Genomic DNA, 15,313 nt, shown 5'->3' with positions numbered 1-15,313 from the left:
ACGACAATCACCCGAAAGTTTAGGAGCAGGCTTCTGCACAGAACCAATAATTTAGTGACGCTTTTAGATTCGAAAAACTGATAAACTCCAAGCGCTCGTTAACAGAGAATGGAGAAAAGAAATAAAAAAAAAACATCATTTTTTAGTTTTCTTGGCCATTATGATTCCTTAATACAGTGTTTCACAACCCCGAATGCACAGAAGTGTGTAAACGGTTTTCGAAAAACATTTTCAACTATTTTGTTTTTTCTAAATAGGATTTTAATTCAGCAAGTAATTTTGTTGAAGGTTGAGGAATGCGACCTTAAAAACTTGTCTAATGCTGCAGACCGTAAGGAAAATTAACATGAAGTCCAAAGTTGGGTTGTTTGAACACAATATCGCCTCAGTCGTGCCACATTTGCGAAGTCAATAGTGTTTCAAACCCGGGGTGAAGGGTCATGAATTACACGCGGTTGCAAAGATAACAAGTCACTCGACATGGTGTTACAACTTGTAAGGGCTGGTGGTGGTTTCAGACAAAAGGCTACACGGGCCGGCATATGTTATAACACAGGCACAATAGATGTAGACACGTGGACAAGGGATGGTTCCTGTATCGGTGGTGTCAATTTACCGCGTTTGATTAGGAGACAAAAAGCAGGACGGATTTTTACAAAGGAAACTAGGGCGGATTAGTTTTAATTCGATGAAATTAATTTAAACTGAGATTTGAATGAATCATTGCTGGTAGAGAAAAACACAGTTTGAGTTCTAAAGCTAAATCTGGGTGTAATTGCTGAGGCGTTAGTTTAATCATACATCTTAACAACTAGAAAAACGCCAAACAACACAAAATAAATTGGTATGGAATCATTTAGATTTGCTGGCACTTTCAACATCTAAGTGATAAACAGTCTCAAACTGGTTGACGTTCCTATCTTACAAACTGAATCACAGGTTACCGCATATTATAGTTCACTTTAACAGGGTTTTTGCACATTTTTTGGAACCTGCAAACTCTTATTGTCACGAGTGTGCCGTGATCGCTGGTCTGCACAGGCACAGGCACTTCAGGGCTGATCCCCGTTATGAATTTGTGTTCATCTTAATTGTCCAGAAATGACAATTTTCGAGTTACACTTTATAAAACACCCTGGTCCAGTCAGATTTTATTAAAACAGATTTCAAAACGGTTTTAATGGGTAACAACTAAGTCAGATGATTCACTAGTAGTTTTGGCCCCAAACAGAAACCAAATACCAGCTAGTTAGGGGGCAGGAAAAAGCTCCTCCAGACTAAATGAATCAGACAATCTACAAGCTACCACTAAAACTGCCAACCAGCCAACAAAATTTCATTTTCACACCGTAACTAAACAACCCTTAGTCCGTAAATATTTCCACCAACCGTTGGAGCAATTTTACGGCCTATCAGCAACAAGCACACCGTACAATCGAAGGATTCGATTAAAACAATGGGGTTTGAAGTTCAAACAATCGACAATACCCACTTTTAAGTAAAAACACAAACGGTCGTACTTGAGAATGCAAGAGTTGTTGAAACGCACAAAAAGGATCAGAAGGATTGGTTACCAACTTTATTCGAGCGTTTCACTGTAAACTTTAATTAAAACATCAACAAAAGCCTGGATTTAAGGAGAAACGTCCCTTACGTTGGAAGGCCACTTCAGGGGTAGATGGGGTGGCTGTGTAACATGATTCCAGGCATTGTGAAGGACAAGTTAATCAATAGGTCAGCAAGTCGCGAAACCTGAGCGTGGCTTTTTTATGCCAAGATAACAAAACTGACATTTCGGTTGTTTCGCCAAAAAACTGTACAACATGACATAGATTTAATAACATAAATGTCATACCTCGTGTCAAGAACACATAATGCACATTTGCAAACTTTTGGGGCAAACCCATAAAAAAGTATTTGGTTTGTGCTGTTTAACAATGCAAAAATTTGTGCAATATGTCACATACAAATTAACTTTTTGTGTCAAGCAATAACATGGTACATTAAAGTATCTGAACAGACATCTAAAATCACTTTCCCTTTGTATTGTTCACACAACTAGTTAAGAAAACTTTTGGACTAAGTGTTATTGATTTGTGCTTTCTAAATTCATACACTTGTAAAGTTTATTTTCCATTCTCAGAACTTTGTAACGCCATAAAAGCGGCCCCAATGGGAATAAAGGGAATCGAAATAGTTAAAATGTGCGGGACAAATTGAATCGCCGCCCATCCCAGAAACTTGCTACAAATTGACCGCCCAAGGCGAGCTCTTCTCACACAACCAACTCGCAACTGGGTAATTATTAAATCTCTTCGTCGCATTGTTCGGCAATTATTGCACTATTACCGCTTTCACTCCCCGATTGCGCGACGCGAGAAGTTGTTTGTGACGTTATCGCCGTAAATCGTCATTGTGACGTAGTTATTGGAGCGGAATATCAATTCGCGTTTGTGATCAAATAATCGCGGAAGTTTTTATTGGCCGTCGTAAAATAAAGGAAAAGTTTTAGCAACGCGATGTGTGTGTGATTGAGAAGCTGAAATAATTGCCGGGTTACGCTGGTGGAATCAAGTGGGTTTTCGATTCCACTGACAGCTCTTCTCAGCAGCTAAGCCGTTGCACCTTATCGAGATGCGCGTCGCCCAGGGCTATGCAAAACGCTTACACTGGAGCGTAAAAACATGGCGTGAGCTTAAAGAGCGCCACCTTAAAAGTTTGATGTGGTTTTGTACTGCTTCGTAATCTTTTAAATGTGATTTCATTTCATGGCCTTTATATGCCACGCATCTAACCACAAACTCTTGTCATGCTTAAAACATTTTCCCAGCTATTTCATTTGTGTTTGTTACAATACCAGAGACGTTAAAGAAGTGTGTGACATATTAGGCACCAAGATCAATGCACTTGTACGTTTTTTGATCACATTCTAACTAAGTGTTTTACGCAATAATAATCTCCATTTGTTTTGCTGGATTTAATGAATGGTCGAAAACTACTTAAGCATATCTCAAAAACAGAAAGAATGCAAAATATTGTTTGGCTGCCACCTATATTATCAATACCAATCAAAATGTATTGTGTTTTAATTGAACTTTGAACCGTTCCCCAAAAATACAAACAGACTTTAACTAGAATCTATTAGAACAAACCAAATTTAAAGTGCTCATTTCTAATTGAATTTTGTATTATCACCCTAGAAGACAAACAGTTAACTTGATTCAGCAGAGCCAGTTAACACAGCCCATTGGTTTGCAGACATCAGCACCTCACCAAGCCCTCAGCTTGGCCGCATTTTTCACGCCTCAATACGCATGACGTAGTTAGGATTACGGCCCATAAATTGAAGGCACTCTGTTGGGTTTCGCTCTACGTCGCAAGGGACCCAGCTACCACACAAAATCATATCAGACAAAAATGTTCAAAATTGGGAATTATCATCTTTGGTTCAATTTGCTATCTCTAATTTAGCGAACTTAATTTGGTAAATAAAAACTAACAACTATTGGCTAACACACTTTGAGATTATCCTAGCAAACAACGTGCTTTATTTCGGTAAAACGTTTCGGTTTGTAAGTGTAAACACTATCAATAGATTTTTGTCATAAAAATCGAGTAAATACAAATGCTTTTCCCATGGTCTGTCCTATTCAACAGTAGCCATGTTATTGACCACGATCACTGAGTCAAACTGTTTCAGTAAGTGATAATAAAGAATCAAATGCTTCTTCAGAAACCGATCGAATACTCCTATAAGAAATGCATTAGGTTTATTAGGACATCCTGAAAACATGTTGAGGTCAAACCCTCAATCAAAGCAGCGACAGACGAGACAGACTGCGAAATTGCACGAAGCTTTTCAAACTTGCAAATGGCCATCGATTAAAGGCATCAGGGCAATTGTTCGCAGCGCGATTCGTCAATCGGATTACAAGCAGAGAGAGCGTTTCCTCCCAAAAACCCGAACGCGGCCGCTAATACAGAAATGTTTAGGGATTTCGTCCAAGCAGCGACGCCAGATTGCGAGGCCCCTGGGATCGGCCGCAGTTTAATTAAATTAGAGAGCCGGTGTCTAGCAAGGGGATGGCACGACGCGCGCTATTCTTTGTGATGTAACAGCAGCGGCAATGGAAGGTGATTGTCTACGACATAAGGGCGACAAAACTGCTGCCAGCTGTAAAATCGCCGCGACACCGGTTTGTTTGCGAACAATTATTCGCGCAATTATGACGACACACTGCGTTCCATTAAAACTGACAGCTTGAAAACAACGCTTTTTTAACGCCTACTTTAATTCATTGTGAAATTTGCGACTTTGGTTTGTTTAATAGAACGATACAATTAGATAAAAACCATCCAATATACAATACAAGGCAAATCTATATAATTCGGTTAAACATACGCAGCCTCCTGTATTTTCAAAAACAACGAAATACTATTCAGTAACCAAAACCCACTAAAGTGATTTAACCAGTGTGGAACTCTGATTGGATTCAAGAAATTTATCAGCTAACTGTGTCCAGCTCCAAGCCCGCTTAGCACGGAAACCGAAGCTTTGGTCGCGAATAGAGAGAGACTGTAAATTTTGCGGTGATTCATGCGAGACGGACGGAGAGAGCTAGGTAGGTAACTTTACACCACGGATCATGGTATTAGTCGACACACAGACCAAGCTGGGCTCAACTGCGCCCATTAGCTCCTGGTCCTTTCAAAATATACACGACAGAGGCAAATACGTGCGCTACTGATAACAAATTAATGGACGACTAGGGAATCGCGTGTTTTACAGTGCTAGTATCAACAACGGCAGCTCCACACTCAGGCTTCCCCTATTCCTATTTCTATCCTGGTATTTGCACAAGGGCAAGATCCCACAACGCAGAGATAGATTGACATCGAGGCGTAATGCGTATCAAGCGAATCTCGTATCCGTTCTATCCGTTTCTACCGGAAGGCCACACAATAACTTAACCGAATTTCAAACAACCTAAACTTGGTACAACTTAATCCGTGTATGTTCGTGTACGGCATAATCATAGAAAAACTAATTTACACAGCTTCCAAATTAGAAGTTTAAAGTTGTTGCAATAAGTTAAAGAAGTACTTCCACCTAAATTATTGTATTTTACAAAAAAAGAATTTGCCAGACCCAGAAACTAATCTAACTCATGAATGAAAAGTTAAGAAAATATGTGAAGCTATTTCGTTATCTATGTTTGAATTCATGTTTTGTTTTGGGGCAGAAAGGTTACTACATTTGAATTCATGGCTTTAATTGGCAGAAAGGTTACTACAAGGCCAGACAACGTGCATTGATTGGTCGGGTTTCCCAGCGTTTTAAGTAAGACAAAAGATGTATTACAGGAACGAAAAAATCCATTACACTGTGGCCTTTGCGGCAGCAAATCCCACCAATCAGAGAAGCATTTCAATCTGCGAGACGTTTTAATTCGTCAAATGGTTTTACCCCTTGACTCCGGGTCGGCTAATACAGATTGAAACCCGAAATGGAAACATAAAGCAGATTAGGGTTTGGGTTCGATAATAAGAGCAATGCTGGGAGCAGAGACAAAGTGCAATCCCAGATAAGTTGTCAACATTTGACGCTGAACACTGAAAGCGACTCTAGGTTTGACTACTCAGGTGATTGAAAATCAAAGTGATTTGAAACCCATGGGAAATATGACGTAATCGACAGGAGTATTTTAATGTTAAAAACGTAGTTTTGATAAACTTGGCCAAAAAAATCGCAAAAACTTTTCAACGTAAATTTACCAGCACAAATGCGAAAATGTTCCCAGTGTGGCAAATATGCCGAATAACAATTTACGTTGCCTGCCTTTGATGCGTCGTTTAGTTTTAAATTGAATTTCAGGTGCCACGCTGTACCGCTTGGGATTAATTTGGGCCATCAGGCGTAAAACGGGTCCAAACGTCGCAGGTAGGAACAACCCATGCATTGAAGATTGCCATTATATCATTGATCCGCGCCTATCGACCCAGCGGTGGGCAAAACACCTGAGACAATCTGCCGTAACGATTTCTACCCTTAAAAGTTCGATTAGTAACAATCAATGAGACTGGTTGAGTCAGCAAAACGAAATCTGGCGATTGAATACAAAGAGTTTGAGGCATTTTTAAAAGACTTCGTTGCCCAAGCTAAAAAAAACTTTGCATTTTCAATAACTTCCTTGCATTTTTATGAAATAGAAATACACTTATATAAAGCAAAATTTATTTCCAACGTTTCTTCAACGCTTTCGTGTTTAGTAAAGAGAGTAAAACGCACTCATTCCTACATATCGTTGATACGGTGTAAAGTAAAGGAAGATTTTGTACACTTGTGAATAGAGCAACTGATTTTTTACTCAAACGTCCTGGGAAACGGATTTTCGTATCAAAGCATTAAATTATCACAAAAATCTCTACCACTTTGCCAATGGGCCTTAATTAAGTCAAGCATTGGTTAAAGTGAATTGATATTTCCCTCAGGATGCGACCCGGACAAGCTTAGCGTGCAGAGGTGACGTGTTCAACCTCAAGCCTTAAGATCTAACGTAGCCCGAGCGATATAAGTCCCACTGAGCATTGCAACAAGGCAACAACAAGCTGGTAATTCCTGACAAATGTTCGCAAGACCTTGAGCATTACCAGCTTGAACTTTGTAGCAGTGGACGCGAGGGGTTTGAAATAGGAATGTAATTGCGATGGCGCCGTGTTGTTTAACATCGTTTTAGTTGTATTGTTGGAATTTCCAGTGGCGAAACAGGTTGAGGGGGAGATGAACTCAATGGAATATGCAATATGCGCCCTCTTATCTTAGGCAACAAAGTGACCAATCCACGAGTTATGTTATTGTCTATTATTCCAGATTTAAATTTTGGACAAGAACGGTTGAAAAACTTAATCGAGTGACGCCTGTGGTTTCAGCAACCAATTTTAATGAGGGATAAAGTTATGTTTTATTTAATAAGTTCTCATACAATTGTTTCAAATAAATTCCTCTTTAACGAGTCAAAGCGGTTTATGGGAAGCTTAAGCGGCAAAAACAAAACACTCGTTGTGTCTCAGTTAGCGTTCAGCAAACAATCTCACACGTCTGCGCAAATACAACACAGAAGCGCAACAAAGACTTTCTAGGAAGTCATAATCCTCTAAGTTCAAAGCCCGCTTCCAAATAAACAAACAACCGAACGCGTAAACGAAGCCGAAATCCCTATGACATCATAGCATCAAACGTTTGACCATAGAAATCACACGTGGAATTTAGTCTCTCACGCTATAATGAAGCGGAAATAAGTTTGACACCGATGTGTTAGCGGTTCAGGGCTGTTAGTTTCTGAGCCTAACCGCAGCTCTATTCATTAAGTCGGTGCGGCTTGTTGCATATGAATGGGCGCCTCCTTAATTCCTGTGCCCAAGTATGATAACACATCGGGTTGAATATAAATTGCTTGGGTAAGCGGCGTTTGCTCGTAAGGAGGTGTGAGGTAAAATAATGAACTGCTGCACTTTGGAGGTTTTGCTCGGTATCAACATGTCTCTTGGTTGGTGATAACAAAGTAACGTGCTTTGTATATTGCCGACCTTTCCAATTTCACGCAAAGTCATATACTTAACCAACAAAAAAAATATTATTTTGACAACTTTAATGCTTCAACCCAGTCTATAATCAAAGTTTGAACGTCCATTCTATTGTCTCATGGGTAAGTTGCAATGACCAAAAAAAATCAATTTTGTTTAGTTTACTTGATTTCGGTTCAAGTGCTAGTATTTTTTTAACTTCATGGGGAAATAGTTAACAATCACAAAACCCCAACAATTTTCCTGACAAGTGTTAAGCTCCATGAGACACGTGCTTGACATAGAACGTAAACTGTGTTGATCTCTTTAATCTCTTCAGGTATAAACACATTCTAATTAGGGCATTTCAAAGTGCATATCGGCAAGCCTTTCACCTGTCGAAGTCAACGCCAGATGCCATGTCATGTGGCAGAACACCAAACCCGCGAACTGCCAGAGCTTTTCTGTCAAATGTCCGGATCGCCATTAATTATTAAAGCCGATAAAAAGTGCAGAGGCAAAGAGCACGGAAACACCTTCAGCGGAACATCGGCATATGGCACGGGAAAAGTGACATACAAAGAATATTTCAACATTATAAAGCTCCAGGCTGGAACGCAAATCCCGCATCTGTGCATATATCGACATTTGGCAAAATGGGGACATAAGAAATGCATTTGCCCGTTTAGCTTTGCGAGGCAATCGTTTGAATTCTTAAACGTGGTTAATTTCGGGACATTTTTTCAAGAATTTTAAACCTTTAAGTTTGATCGAAATATATTTTTTAAAGGTTTACTTTTATTTGATGTTCATTTATTGAAGTCTAGCCGTTTTGTCACATTTAAAGTAATAATTCAATTCTGCGATGTGCTAGAAATAAGCACAGACAATAGAAAAACTTTGATTGCAATTAGCGCGAAATATGAACTATGTTTACAAAACCAATAGCGCCAAACAACTCATTGGGAAACAGACGGCGTTTTTTACACACTGAGTTGGCATCGAGGAGCTAGGAATAGGAAAGCGCTGAGATGTAACGAAGATTGATGAAAATTAACTGGATGAAGAGCGAAAACGCTTTTAGAAGATGACCTAAGTGGAGCGGGGCAAAACAACCAGAAGTTAGTCTGCCCTGACGCAGAAACACCAGGCACCAGGCGTTGAAAGAAATAGAAAAGATTCGGAGGGGCTTAGCGAGCCTCACAACGGTTCACGGCATTGTTGAGGCATGTTTTAGGTGATTTGCGCACCGGTACGCGTGATTTTAAGCCGCTACGGTCCATAGGCAAGCATTTAGGAACTTAAGATAGCGAGCGGCTTGTTTACGGGAAACACAAGGGCCCAGGACTCTGTGCATAGAACTGTGAAATCTGCTGAACATTCAATTAGCTAAAAACCAAGACGAGACAAAGAGACGGGGGGACTGTTAATTTGTTCAGTCGAGCATGTCGCTGGCTCTCTGTGACGCAACAAAACCCAAGCAACTACCAACAACATTTTGACCAAAAATATTTTGCACAAATTTTTACCTCAATACTACGAACACATGTTCTTATTAATAAACATTACAAAAGATTTTCCAGCTTGTGCTGTATGTTCACGCTTACACAGCTAGTTTGCATATGAATTAAATGGCTAAATTTGCTTAATTTGCCTGTGTAACTTTGCGAGTTAGGACTACAATGTGTGGAGACACAACAACAGTCAAAATACTACAGAAGCAATCAAATAGCTTTAAGCAAAATGCACTGCTCTCAGCAACTACTATAATCCGGTAAGCCCATAATTTCGCGTACACGGGCACTCCTTTATACGGAATCGGACTAAACTAGCCGATTTGCCAAGAGGCGACGGCGACAAGAATGCGTTATAGATGGAGCGTGACAAACTAAGGCGGGTAAATTACAGCACAAGAAAAATCTACCAGCAAAACTAACTACAACTTTGCCAAAAGATGTTATCTAAGTCTACACCAAGCTTGGACCCATAACACAAGTTTTGTATACTATTGCCAAATACTGGTAACTATTAAATTGTCAATGATAAGTTCACACACAAAAATTTCATTTGCTTTAATGGTAACTGGTAAGGCTTTAGAATGTTGCAAAGTTATATATCTGACAAATCTTCAGCAGTAAGGAACACTATAATCCACTGTCATTCCAGCTACTATACCTAGCTTACTTGGTTTGCGAATAAAATTTAATGTCGCAAACATCAAATATAAATGTCAGCAACAAATGAAATCAAATTTACCCATTCAATTCAAATCAATTAGGCATTGTCCAAGCTTATGTCGTCACAAAACAAAGAACAATGCAACAAAACTAAAAGAACATTTCTTGCTTACCTGCTGCATAAGATTCTTTTAAACAAATCGTGGTGAAATAAAACAAAACAATCCAATATTTTCTTCTTGTGTGTCGCTTCATATTATATTCATCTGTGCGCTATCCACCTTTGCAGCACAACAACCAACAATGCGTGCTGCCTGCTTTTCTACTTTGCGCTGGTCCTTGTGACGAAACAAAGCGAGACACCAAATAAATTCTGGAATCCGCGCTTCTTTTTTCTTACGTCGGTGCCGTCAAGCATGATTGGCGCCGAGTCAACCATGACAAAAGGGCTTGCGGCGACATCTTGTGCTTGAGACAATTTGTGTCAATTTAACTAAACTTGAAAAGTGATTATTCTGTCTTGGGTTGGAATTTTGTTTAATATTACATATTTTCAAATTGACTAGAAAATGACAGTACGAATTTTTACATTTATAAAATCATTTATCACTTGCAATTATCAAAAACAAATATTAGTTTTTTTGGGAATAATATGTTTGATTTTTGTCACTAAACTTTAAAAAACCAAACGTTTGGTTGCAAATTTTCTTTTTAAATCGGATTCAAATGGCAGTGAAGCAATGAAGAACATTTCCAATACACATTCGTTTTGAAAGTTTTTAATACAATAAGCTGCGGACAAGGTTCGACCTACAAGATGTCATCAGTACAGTTGGTGACAGGACATAGGCAGTATTGGGCAGTAATTGTTACGAAAGATTTCTAAACAATAAAAAATCGAGCCGTAGTTTAAAACTGGGATTGTTTAAAGTTTATGATGAATATCGTAGGGAAACTTATTTCATATTTGGGTCAAGAAAATTCTATTTGCATCTGTCCATCTGCAAAATGTACAATAAAAATAAATGACAAGTTCTGTTGGTATTGATCTCAAGGACCAGTTTTTAATACATTTACACAGTACACACATAACTCTTAAATGGTTTCTAGAAGTTTTTGTCCCGGTTTCAGGCCAGACAACAGAAACGGTTAATCTGGTAGTCCCTAATTTCTTTTCTTTTTTTCTTTTTTTTCTCGGGGTTCGAACCCAGGACACTCCCGGGGACGAATCCCGATCAGGTTTCTTATGTCTGTATATTTCACATGTCAGCTGCTTTGTTGTTGCTTGTGACTGCACTCTAGCGGTTGTAGATTTTTGAAAATTATTCTGCCGATGGGGTGAATTTGCTTTACAAAAGAATTTTTGACAAATGCAAAACAATATAATTGTGACTTTAAGTACTGACTTCAACGTTAAAAAACAACAGCAGTTTAATATGCAAACAAGGAAATTTCATTGAAATAAGGAAACAAGAAAAGAACCAGGCAATCAGAATCAGACCGATAGCAAAAAAGAAGCAAAAACTAGAAGGTAACAAAACTAAAAAAAATGTACATTGAAGGCATCTCTCATGTAGTCTGAGGAACACCAATAGTCTTATTCAAAATCTGTTTCATCAAACTTGGCTGTTCCATATAGGTACAACTTTAACTTGCATTTCATTCATCGCAATCCAAATCTTCCTTCCAGTTTTGTTCGTTACATGGCGTTGGGTAATCTTTTCCCTTTTTAATGAGATTGGCCAACGCGTGTTCTTTTGAACCTCCACTTGAATTCAAACCTTTGCATAGTTGTGTTTCTCGTGTGTTCACATCCGTACAAGTTCCATCGTAAACCCATTCAGTCTTGACACCTTTCCATTTTACCCTGGGTTCACTGTTGCATTCTATTTCGTGTGAAGCGTAATAAATCTGACAGGACAAAATAGTTTATTAAATTATAAAATAAAATATGAGGGATTGATTTGTCTTTAGGCAAACGGCTCATAACACAAAGCCGGTAAAAATTTGTTTCAATGTTCCAAATACTAACAAGAAAAATGTAAGCCCATTTATTTTACTTCCAAGGTAATGTTGATATTTCTTGGACGTGTCCAAGGTATTTTTCATCTACCCATGTTTTCTGATGGAACTACTTTGGTTTTAAAATACACAAGTAACGTTAAACTAGGTGTCTCAGTAGAACGACTCAATACATCTTAATTAAACAATTTCTCCAACCGTTTCGGATTTATCGGTATAAGTGACGAGTTTTTTCCAGTCAATGGTTCGACATTCTGGTCCTGCAGTGCAAGGTGGACATTCACAAACCGGAAGTTTATCCGACCACTGCTTCGATGCCAGACACGTCACTTTGGCAGGTCCCTATGGAAATCAAACAAGCTTGTGAGACATTTGATGTGGTTGAGTCAGGGTTATTTGGGCAGGCCCCAAAAAGAACACAAAGTCGAAATGTACTTTTATATGCCATATGTCTTACATTTGTAAGATTTCCCGTATTGCAAGAAAAAGTGCAAATTGATCCGACGACATTTTTATTTGTGCAATAAACCTCTCTATTCGGAATCTGCTTTATGGACGCACATTCTGCGAAACAAAATTGTTATAACGGGTTTAACATGAAACCATGTAACGACAAAGCCTTACCAACGGGGGGAGTTTGTTTCTTGGTGGTCAAAATTACTGTTGGAGTAACGATGGCGACCACTGCCAGTATGCCCAGAGTAATAAAGAGCTTTTGGTGAACTGGCTTGCATGGTCCTAAGACGTAAAATTACTTAATTTGAGGCAACACGACGTACTTACTTAAGTGCTTACTTAAGCATTGTGACAGAAATTCTTTGAAATGCATACATTGTAATTGTTTAACAAAACATGTCAACTTAGCAAAATGCTGTGTGGTTTACCAATATTGATGTCTCTTCCAGCAAAGTGAAATAAACTGTCTTTAATTTCCGATTTGTTGAAACTTGCTTGCAATGGAGTCGTCTCGTCCGGTTCTGTCGCAAAAAAAAACTCCTAGTCAATCAATCATTCAATACCAACTATACTCTCTCTTGATGTAATTTAGCGGTTGTCAGTTTGTGTTTCATTAGCTGCATGAGGCTCTTTAAACACTTGCATGCACGATTTCAACACTAAACAAATACTTTAACATCCACCAAAACAAACAGTTGTTTTATATCATGTTAGCTACTGCAAATTTTTATTTTGATCTTCCACTGTCTTGTGATTTTCGTATATTTTCTAATATAAGGTACACTATTCAAACTTTTAAATAATCTGAGCAAAAAAATTAAAGCCAGTATTTGCGTATAAAACAATACTGCGTTTTGACAAATGCTATTGTCATCAACAGGTTTTTAGAATTAAAGTCAACAGAAGGCATGCTACTGGGTGCCGCACAACGATAAAAAAGGTCAAGACGAAGTAAAAGGTAAAAGCAATTAAACGGAGATAAAATGACCTGATGATGACAATAGCACTTGTCGAAACGTATGTTTTACACACAACTACAGACTCAGATTTTTTTGGTCTTTTGCATGTTTGCGAAACAAATTTAAAACTTCGAGAGTACACAGTTGATTCAACAAGGTTATTGAGAACAAGGACAAAGTTCGGCTTGTTAGCAAAGTTGACTTTGTTTGTTTAAATAACTCAAACAACTTAACGCGCCTACCTGCATTAATTGCACCATCAGTCATGCTAACCAACTTTAGTTCAACACTTCATGCAACAGATTTTCTCAGAAAACCATGTTAAGTTGGAAGAAACTAAAAAAACATAAACAAAACAGAAGTGTCACTTGTAAATAACACAAGAAACTTAAAAGCGAATATCCTTGTCCGAGTTGCGTTGGTTTCTTAGAAAAGATTCTTTTTCCAGTATATTACTGAAGAGGAAATAGCGACACGGATTTCACATAACTTTAAACTGAATATTATATCTGTTAAATCGGAGGTTAGCAACTCCCGCGTAATTCAATGGATGTATTTGTAAGATAAGAAATTAGCCTTGTTAATCTAAAGTATTTTTGACACACAAATCCATTTTTAACTTGAAACATATTTAACCCTTACTTTATTTAACTCTTAAACCATGACCAACTTGGACATTGGTTGGTAACTCTTGTGCTAAGTATTATTCCACATACTAAATAAACGCAAAAGCAAATCTCTCACACTTTGTTCATTGAAAAACTCTCACAACTGTTTGCCTTCAGTTTACTCAACCACTTCACGTAAAAGAAGGATCATTTTGACTCTCGGGTGCCGTTTGTGGCAACTATTGGACGACCAAATAATCGAAATTAAATTAAAATATTCCGTTTGCCAGAATTTCCCAGAATGATTTTTTAATTTTATTTAAAAAGTATGTTTATTCCAGAATCGAACCGACAACACAAACAAGAAAAACTGAAAGTAATGAAATCAACACAAATTGCACATAACCCACCCTTCATGTCAGTAAAGCTCTTTGCTGCGCTTTAGCGGTTTGTTTTAAATCATTTTTTTCTAATTGCTCTTGTAGAGTTGAAAAATATATTGAGTTTTTGAGACCGTTTATGATAGAAGATAGAAGCACAATTTTTTGGGGGGAACCCTGACAATGTTACTCACAGATTTTTATACATTGATCGAGCAGAAATTAAGGTGTTCTAAGTGTTCCCGTTTTGTTCACAGGAAACCCACAAGCTTATAACAGGCACCTGCGCAAAGACTAGAGGCCCAATCATTCGTTATCGCGCGGTGTTTCCGTTGCGTTGTGACGTTTATATTCTTTTTTCCTTTGTTTATCGTGCACTGTACTCGTCCCATTCAGTGTTATTTACCCTGATGAAGACAGGACGTCGAAACGTCGGAATAAAAATACATTTGCCAGAAGAGCTCTATAAACTTTATGACAAGTCTGTTAAGGAGTCATCTAATCTTAGTTCATTGATCACAACTCAAATTTCCTAGCCAGTTTTCTTTGCCACAGGGTGTTGGGTAACCTTTGCCCTTTTTAATGAGATTGGCCAACGCGTGTTGCTTTGCACCGTCACCAGACTCCAAATCCTTGCAGAGTTGTGTCTCTCGTGTATTAATGTCTGTACAAGTTCCATCGTAAACCCATTCTGATTTGAAACCTCTCCATCTCCACCTGCCATTGCTGATGCATTCGATTTCGTGTGATCCGTAATAAATCTGGAAACGGAAAACAATATGTAGAACTGACTAAATAACTTTATTGGTGTTGTTTTGTCATCAAAAACACAAAAAAAAACAGTAACATTAACCCAGCAGTAACGGAATCTTTCAGAGATTTTTTTTACTTAACTCCAGTGGTGAAATTCAAATTTTTTGTCAGCCGGTTCTATCACAAAAGTCGTATTTGCCAGCCGGTTCTGTTACAAAAAGTCAGTTGATAGTAACCAGTAATGCTAACCGGTTCGCTGATCTCATAAAATTTCGTGAGAAGGTTCTATAGCACCGGTGCGAACCGGCTGAATCCCACCACTGCTTATAACTCTAACATATTCTATACCTATAACAATTGTTCGGTATGGCGAAAAAAATGTTTTGACCATTGGC

At 38.3% G+C, this 15,313-nt stretch overlaps 2 protein-coding genes across 2 annotated transcripts in view; both read right to left on the bottom strand.

Moving 5' to 3' along the window:
- Positions 1-10,151, bottom strand: part of LOC145232636 (uncharacterized) — a 39,717-nt gene extending 29,566 nt beyond the window's left edge. Inside the window, exon 1 of the mRNA XM_080097299.1 lies at positions 9,914-10,151. Within this exon, the coding sequence (XP_079953425.1) occupies positions 9,914-9,995 (82 nt within the window). The 5' untranslated portion in view covers positions 9,996-10,151. The remainder of the gene's footprint in view (positions 1-9,913) is intronic.
- Positions 10,152-11,322: 1,171 nt separating this feature from the next.
- On the bottom strand, positions 11,323-13,444 carry LOC145232635 (uncharacterized). The gene is made up of 6 exons (XM_080097298.1): positions 13,420-13,444; positions 12,647-12,739; positions 12,387-12,500; positions 12,220-12,326; positions 11,961-12,104; positions 11,323-11,651 (listed from the first exon to the last, which is right to left on the bottom strand). Exons 1-6 carry the CDS (start codon positions 13,442-13,444, stop codon positions 11,400-11,402), a joined length of 735 nt encoding a protein of 244 aa, XP_079953424.1. The 3' UTR covers positions 11,323-11,399.
- Between the last annotated feature and the right edge of the window lie 1,869 nt (positions 13,445-15,313).

The sequence above is a fragment of the Phallusia mammillata genome, chromosome 6, assembly GCF_965637545.1.
Source record: "Phallusia mammillata chromosome 6, kaPhaMamm4.hap1.1, whole genome shotgun sequence".
Classification (NCBI taxonomy): Eukaryota; Metazoa; Chordata; class Ascidiacea; order Phlebobranchia; family Ascidiidae; genus Phallusia; species Phallusia mammillata.
This window is presented reverse-complemented; position numbering and strand designations above follow the sequence as displayed.